Source organism: Cucurbita maxima, unplaced genomic scaffold (assembly GCF_002738345.1).
Source record: "Cucurbita maxima cultivar Rimu unplaced genomic scaffold, Cmax_1.0 Cma_Scf00003, whole genome shotgun sequence".
NCBI lineage: Eukaryota > Viridiplantae > Streptophyta > Magnoliopsida > Cucurbitales > Cucurbitaceae > Cucurbita > Cucurbita maxima.
In genome coordinates, this window is record NW_019272019.1 from 3,813,192 (window position 1) to 3,821,063 (window position 7,872).

At 35.6% G+C, this 7,872-nt stretch overlaps 2 protein-coding genes across 2 annotated transcripts in view; one reads left to right on the top strand and one right to left on the bottom strand.

Moving 5' to 3' along the window:
• The first annotated feature begins 1,335 nt into the window (after nucleotides 1-1,335).
• Nucleotides 1,336-6,276, top strand: LOC111477078 (choline-phosphate cytidylyltransferase 2-like). The gene is made up of 8 exons (XM_023121046.1): nucleotides 1,336-1,627; nucleotides 2,008-2,121; nucleotides 2,392-2,487; nucleotides 2,727-2,769; nucleotides 2,866-3,021; nucleotides 3,147-3,227; nucleotides 5,383-5,493; nucleotides 5,658-6,276. Exons 1-8 carry the CDS (start codon nucleotides 1,428-1,430, stop codon nucleotides 5,853-5,855), a joined length of 999 nt encoding a protein of 332 aa, XP_022976814.1. The 5' UTR covers nucleotides 1,336-1,427; the 3' UTR covers nucleotides 5,856-6,276.
• Nucleotides 6,277-6,555: 279 nt separating this feature from the next.
• The window catches only part of LOC111477034 (UDP-glucose flavonoid 3-O-glucosyltransferase 6-like), a 6,774-nt gene continuing 5,457 nt past the window's right edge, over nucleotides 6,556-7,872 (bottom strand). Inside the window, exon 2 of the mRNA XM_023120979.1 lies at nucleotides 6,556-7,864. Within this exon, the coding sequence (XP_022976747.1) occupies nucleotides 6,674-7,864 (1,191 nt within the window). The 3' untranslated portion in view covers nucleotides 6,556-6,673. The remainder of the gene's footprint in view (nucleotides 7,865-7,872) is intronic.

Sequence of the window (7,872 nt, forward strand, 5' to 3'; positions counted from 1 at the left end):
TTTGGATTTTTTTTTTTTTTTTTTTTTTTTTTTTTTTTTTTTTTTTTTTTTTTTTTTGGAGTGGAGCGTAAAAGAAGAAGTTAGGCACCGAAGTCGTCGATGAGATTTTTTTATATATATCTTGACCATAGTGTGTACGTGTCGGAAAGTTGGTGCGAGCGGCACGTCTCTTCTTCACACGTGTGAACTCTTTTCTTTTTTTCTTTTTGAGTACCACGTGTGTACTCTCTTTAATCGCCACGTGACCGTATGAATGCCGTGTTTGGAACTACTTGTTAATTATGAACGTTATTATTATTATTATTTTTATTTTGTAATATTCCACTCTAACGGCCCCACCTTCGCTTATTATTTTTTAATTAATATTAAATATATTTCTGCATTTTTATTTATACCCTCTCTCTCTCTCTCTCTCTCTCTATATATATATATATATATATATATATATTCAATTATAAATATAGACGTTTAATTTTTAATTTTGTGTTAAAATATATTTAAAAGACAATTTTTTAAATAAGTTATTAGTATTAATTACATTTAATGAATAAATTAACATTTTATGAATCCTCTACACTACAACAAGATTTTTATTCAAATTCGTGAATATTGCCAAATTTATTTTATTATTACTACTCGAGTATTAATTAATTTAATGAAATTGAAGTACGTTAAAAAAAATTAATAATAATTGTTTTAAACTGTGATGCTAGCTGTAGGCTTACTGTTACCGATGATATCAAAGTCAGATACTGAGTAATATGCCAATAAAGATGCTGGCCCCATGGGAGGTGGATTATTAGATGCCACATCGATTTGAGTGGAAAAGAAACATTGCTTATAAGAGTGTGGAACTGAGTGATATGTTAGTAAAGTCGCTAACCCTTAAGGGATAAGGGAGTGGATTGTTAGATGAGAGTGTTGGATGATGAAAGTCCCACATCGGTTAATTTAGGGAATGGTCATGGGTTCTTAATGTAAGAATACACTCTCCATTGGTATGAGGCCTTTTGGGGAAGCCAAAAGCAAAACCATGAGAGCTTATACTCAAAGTGGACAATATCATACTATTGTGGAGAGTCGTGTTCGTCTAACAGAGAGAGTAACAAAATATTAAAATTAAATTTTATTGAGGATAAAAAATAAAGTGAAAAAAAATAAATTATTTCAGCTAATTGTTATATGGACCAAAAATAATTTATTATGAGATAAAAATTGGAAAAATATAAAAATATGGAAGAATAAAAAAAGAAAACAAAGAAATAGGGAGCGAAAATGTCGCGTTGTCGGACGTGCACGCCATATAAGGAGAGTCGAAAAAAAAAGAAAAAAAAAAAAATAAGGGAGAAGAAACGCACAACAAAAGTCTGACCGAAGGAGAGGAATGAGAGCAACAGAGAAGAGGAGGAGATTGTAAGGCAATTCGAATGGCGGAGGTGAATCCCGGCGAATCCACCACCACCACTACCACTATCACCACCACCACCACCACCACCACTGTCAACGGTTCTCAAAACCATTCGAATTCCGATCAGCCAACGGACCGTCCAGTTCGTGTCTACGCTGATGGGATCTACGATCTCTTCCATTTTGGTCACGCTCGCTCTCTTGAGCAAGCCAAGAAATCGTCCGTTTCATCTTCCATTTTCTTTTCCTTCAGCTGAATTTCTCTTCGTTTTGTTTGTTTATTCATGCTGTGGTGCATTTTTGACTGATCGTTTACGGGGTGGTTTTTACGGTTTCTGATTCTCTTCGATTTAAGCAATTTAGTTCCTCTGTGTTCCCCGGTCCGTAGAAATTGTTGTTTTCTCCTCATTACGAGTTTTCTTCTGATGCATTAGACTGCGTGATTGTTCATACTTAAAGGTTTGTTAACTTGCTGTTACTTGTCCGTGATCTTCTCTTGCATCACTTTTTAGTGTTCAGCCTGTTCTTTTGCATTATCTTTAGGAGAATTGATTTGTTTAATTGACGAGCTGTGCATATTACTTTTTCTTGTAATTTCAGGTTCCCGAATACCTATCTGCTAGTTGGATGTTGTAATGATGAGACTACCCACAAGTTTAAAGGGAAAACTGTTATGACTGAAGCTGAACGATATGAATCTCTTCGCCATTGCAAGTATGACTTCTTGCTATTACCTGAGTTTTGGATCTTAAAATTTTGCAATAAATTGCTGTGCATTTGATTCATAGAGCCGCTAGTTAGGAGGCGCGCATGAATCCTTTCAATACAACTGTAGCTATGATGGATGAAAATTGAATTCGCAATGCATCAATATCTGCACGTACTTATAGATTTAATTATGAACGTGGATACAGTAATAGTCGCATGGATTTTTGAACATGGTTTTATTTAATTTTCTCCTTTTTTCCCCTTCCTTTTCCGTAGGTGGGTGGATGAAGTGATTCCTGATGCACCTTGGGTGATCTCTCAAGAATTTATTGACAAGCACAACATTGACTATGTGGCCCATGATTCTCTTCCGTAAGGATATTATATACTTATCTAAGTGAATCACGATGGTTAAGTAACTATGAGCATTGGTGTTTATTTCCTTTTTCCCATTTATCTGTGCCTCTACCCATCTAATTGATATATACTGGATGGTAAAGTGTGCAAGGAGGAGCTCCAATTTGTTTGTTCATTGTGGATCTATCCGTTCATATTGAACTTATAAATGGCCTATGTCATCTCGTAACTGTATTTTTTCTTTCTTTATATAGTTATGCCGATGCTAGTGGAGCCGGGAAGGATGTTTATGAATTTGTAAGTTCAGAAGATTGGTATATCCATTTGATCTGATTAGTGGTTAGGTATCAGCCATCGCATATGGTTTCATAGATGGGAACTTTTCCTTTGTAGGTTAAAAAGATTGGAAAGTTCAAGGAAACTAAAAGGACAGATGGAATATCAACTTCAGACATTATCATGAGGATTGTTAAAGATTATAATCAGTATGTGCTGCGCAATTTGGACCGTGGTTATTCAAGGAAAGAGCTTGGAGTCAGCTTTGTGAAGGCATGATATGCATCTAGATTTACCTATTTTACTCGGAGAATACTTATCTTGCTAGTCATCCACGGTATATTATATTTATTTTGCTACTTAACAAGCAACTAAATCTTGTTGTCTACAATTATCAGGAGAAGAGGCTTAGAGTAAATATGAGATTGAAGAAATTACAGGAGAAAGTTAAGGAACATCAAGAAAAAGTGGGAGAAAAGGTACTCATATCTCATACTTTAATAATAGGCCTATGGATGCAGTTGTCGGAAGCCAGAGATTATGCTGTCCGCTTAATCATTCCTCTTATTTTAAATGATGCAATAGTTGTACGTGCACCTTAGGTGTTGCAATATCTTTATGAGTTAGCAGGCCAATTTTATTCTTGAAACATTCTTACTAGCTTTTTTCTAAAGCTGTGTCTTATTGTATGTTTGGTGTATTTCTGCTACGACTTGTTAATTAAACATAAGTATCTGGAAAAAAAGGTAGAGATCTTCACATTGGAGAAAGCCGAATCTGTTATATTTTAGTCTGTGTATCACGTCTTTATTGGATAAACTTCATATTTATAGAATTTTGTTTTAAATATAATTAGGGGTGTGCATTGTGCACTCTTGGTTATACTTTTGGCACCTTGCCTGGCACTTCACAAGGCATCCCACTCACATGTGCTATCTTAGTGAGGTTGTTAAGGTTATTATGGTTATCATTATTATTTGGAACATATATCTATATGTCCTTGCCTACAAACTCTAAGCTTTTTCTTTCTAATTAGATTTTTTTTTCCTCCTACTGATATATCAACCTTCTACTTGTATTTGATGAAGTAAAAACTTATTCATATAAAAAAGATATTCATTTGCTGAAAATATTACTATGTACTTGTTACATGAGCTGTATATAGTCCGTGCCTTACCTTGAGCCTAAAAAATACAATATCGTAGATTTTCTCAATTTATTTCTTATCTCCTCAGAGCTTTGCTCGCTGTTCACTGTGTCAGTTGCTTCATTTTGGTTTTTGTCAATCCTTCAACTTTAAAAAGCATATGACAAGTTCTTATTCTGATAATTTTGTGTCTAATAAATCTTTAAATTTCAGATGTGTCTAATAAATCCATGAACTTTTAGTTGTGCCTAACTAAAAGGTCATGTCAAGATATTAAATTGAACATCTAATAGAACCTTAAACTTTCAATTTTGTTTATAATAGATTTGTGAATTTTAAATGTCGAACAGGTTATGACCTATTAGACACAATTGAAAGTTCAAACATTTATTAGACACTATATTGAAAGTTTAAGGATCTATTAAACACAAAATATAAAGTTAAGAGCATACGAACTTGAAAGTTTAAGGATCTATTAAACACAAAATATAAAGTTCAGAGCATACGAACTTGAAAGTTTTGAGATTAGGCTTGTACTTTAACCTTATTGAGCTATCTATCATTTAGAAGATATGCTTACTTGAATTAGGACCTCAAAGCAAGACAGGGAAAAATGACTTTCCTTTGGTTTTTTATTTCTTGGGGACTTATTCTTAAAACATGATTGGTTCCATATATAAACATTTTTTTTTTATGATATGGTCTTTTAGAAGAGGATTGTAATCGTACATTCATGGAGTTGAGTTTATGGTAAGAAAGTTTAATTTTGTGTCAGCTTACTTCCATGCAGGTATTATTACCCTACTTTTTAAAATTTTGCTTTAGATATATTCTAATTCCAAGTTAGCTGGAAATAACTATAATATTTCTTTTAATAATTATCCTTCTTTTGTGGTTCTTTTTTGAAGCATTTAAAAAATTCTACAGGCATGCCTAAAGATACTTATGTAGAAGTATGCAACCTAGTATTTAACTTACAGAGTGTATAAGGATACCTGACTTTTGATATCAGGATTTTGGAAAAACTGGGTAGTTGATATGTACCTCACCTAATATAACAAGTTGATTACCTTTTGTTTTTTTTTTTTGAAATATATTAGATTCTACATTTCATGCAGCATGTAATTCTTCCATTTAATGGGGTTTCCATGCATTTTCTAGGGTGAAGTTTTTGTTGCATATTTTGCAATTTGTTGTTCCTTCTCGCTCAGTCTGGGGAGCTTTTGTTGGGTGCAGTATGAGCACTGCATCTAAGTTTAAAATGGAAGATTCCTGATAAAACGATGTTGCAACAGAAAATCTGCACCATACAATTTGTTATTGTCCGTGCTTCATATTTCTAATCATTGTTCTTCACTTACTAGATCATGTCTCATGTGCTAGGATCCTCATCTGCGCATTGAAGTGGAAAAAGCTTTTTGTTCTTAAGTGCCAGCCAGATCTTTATATTCCTTTATTGTTGAGAATACTTGTTCTGGATTTTGCAGATTCAAACAGTTGCAAAAACTGCTGGTATGCACAGGAATGAGTGGGTGGAAAATGCTGATCGTTGGGTTGCTGGATTTCTAGAGATGTTTGAAGAAGGTTGTCATAAAATGGTAAGTTAACGCACGAATTACCCCTTTTGCATTTATGCAGTTAAATTTGACATAGATAAGAACGACACTACAAAACCACACAAACATAAGTTTTTGTGAATCTTGAACTAGAATTATTAATGGGTTGTGCACGATTGTATCTGAACAATCATCGGTTGGTTTAGGGCACGGCCATCCGAGATCGAATTCAAGAGCGGTTGATGGGGGCGCAGCAGCAGAAATATCTATCAAATGGCAAGGACAGTGACTACTCAGACCTTGATGAAGAATATTATTACGATGATGAAGACAATGAAGAATATTACGACGATGACGACGATGACTTCTATGAAGAATTTGAGAAAGATGAAAAGAAAAGGTAAACACAGCTTTACGTCGAATCGAGTTTGAATGCGTGTGGTCGCATGCATAGTTTGGTACTTGTTCGTGGATTCTACAGTATATTGCTTTGCCTGCTATATTGATTAGTTGCAGATGGTAAAATATAATGGTAAAATATAACTGCTAGTAAGTTGCCAAAGCCCAAAAAAAAAGAAAAAAGGGCAGTTGGTGGTAAGCTCAGGAACCATTTCTTTTACATGACCCCTTAAGATATATGTTTTTGTGCATATGATGGATGAAAATTTTCCTTGGAAGATTGTAAAACAGGTTGACGTGAAAGGCCTTTTTTGGTTTTGTTGAATCATTGTAACTCTAAGTTTGAACTTTTGGCTCTCTTGTTTGTAGGTCAAATGTAAGAGTGATGAATATGGTTTGACATTATATATTCCTCATTTTTTTTTTATTTTTTTTTATTTTTTAAATGGCAAACTCGAGATCGTTCCATGTGTCGAACATGTGATCAAGTAAGCTTTTATCTAGCCAGGTTTTAAGTTCCCAAAATTGGGATGACAAAATGCTAAATATAAATAAATAAATAAGACAAAAAAACCTTTTTTTTCAAGTCTTAAAAGGGCTTATATATACACGTTTATAGTGTATACATACAAGATAAACACGGACTTTATAACTTCATATCGAACAACTCTACACTTCACATCAAGCTCTCTAAATTGCAGACTAAACAACACGAGACTTATAGCGTGTCGAACGCTGTTTATTCTATTACTAGAATGCTTGAAGTCGTATGTTCTACCAAGTACTTGGAAATGATTCTGGGTGGGAAGATTGGTATGAGTTTTCAAGCCCATATGGCAAGTAAAGACATCAAAGCAGCTCCAACAATAAGAGCAACATTGGCAAAGAATTGAAGCTTTGCATTGCTCTGCATTCTAAGGCTCACAAAATCAGCAGCCAGAAAGTCCACAAGAGCCATATGCATTAAGATACCAGCTGAGGCTGCATTCAGAATCCCCTCAACTATGAGTGCTTTTGGGCTATCTTCGTCGTAGCTGTTGGTTACTCCAATGCCTATTGCTATCCCAATTGGCGTTGTCAGGCAGAAGAAAACTGCCATTAGCACCGCTGCCCTGGTTGTGAGCTTTGCCTGGGCGATGCATCCTCCTAGGCCCATACCTTCAAATAACTGATGAAAAGTGATGGCCGCCACAAGAGGTTTTATTGTACTTGGAGTTTCTGAGACACCCATACCAATCCCTATAATTACCGAATGTACCACAATTCCAAGCTCTAGTACCTGAGAGACCATCTCAAAGGCATTGAATTGTTGCTCGGCGTGCATAGGCCATGTCGCCATCGGCACTCCATGCCATACGCTTTCTATAATCGAGTTCCAACCACAATGTGACATGAATCCTCCTATAGAGGGGTGTGCCAATAGCTCTATCTGTGACGTCCATCCGATCACTCTCCCAGTATCTGCTGTTCTATCGAGAAATCCCTCCGGTAGGACGTCTTTGATGTCGGTGTAGTTTTTCGGCGGCGCTTTGAACTTACCCTTTGGTGGAGGCTGCCTAAGGGACCATATGAAGCCAACCGCACTTTCCTCCAATGCATTTGCTATCTCCACCACCTGATTTTCATCAAAGCTCACCATGGTCCCAAAACACACGAGAACCACTGATGATGGAGGTTTACCATCAAGCCATTGTAATATTTCTGCATAATTTTCAGCCTCACTTGATCCAGCAACCCCTGTGTTTTTCAAATGCAAAATGGGTCCAACGAAGTATAGCGGTGGGAAGACTCTGCCATTACTCGATATGGACTCCATGGCATGAAATTCCATCTCCATAAATGTATTGATAAGAATCCCATTGATTTCTGATCTAAATCTCTTAATGTGGTTATGAAACCAAACGGCCTTGTCCTTGTTGGAGAAGAGACTAGGAATGAGTTTACTGGGAATGGGATTGACAAAATTTGGCAAAGTAATGAACTCAGTATCCGAGTTCAGCAACTGTTCCACCACCTCATTGC

Excerpts from the sequence above, each read along its gene's own strand:
- LOC111477078 (XM_023121046.1), top strand. The coding sequence starts at position 1,428 with ATGGCGGAGGTGAATCCCGGCGAATCCACCACCACCACTACCACTATC. Across the intron at positions 2,488-2,726 it reads GTGGCCCATGATTCTCTTCC|TTATGCCGATGCTAGTGGAG; the intron begins GTAAGGATATTA and ends TTCTTTATATAG. Across the intron at positions 5,494-5,657 it reads AAGAAGGTTGTCATAAAATG|GGCACGGCCATCCGAGATCG; the intron begins GTAAGTTAACGC and ends CGGTTGGTTTAG.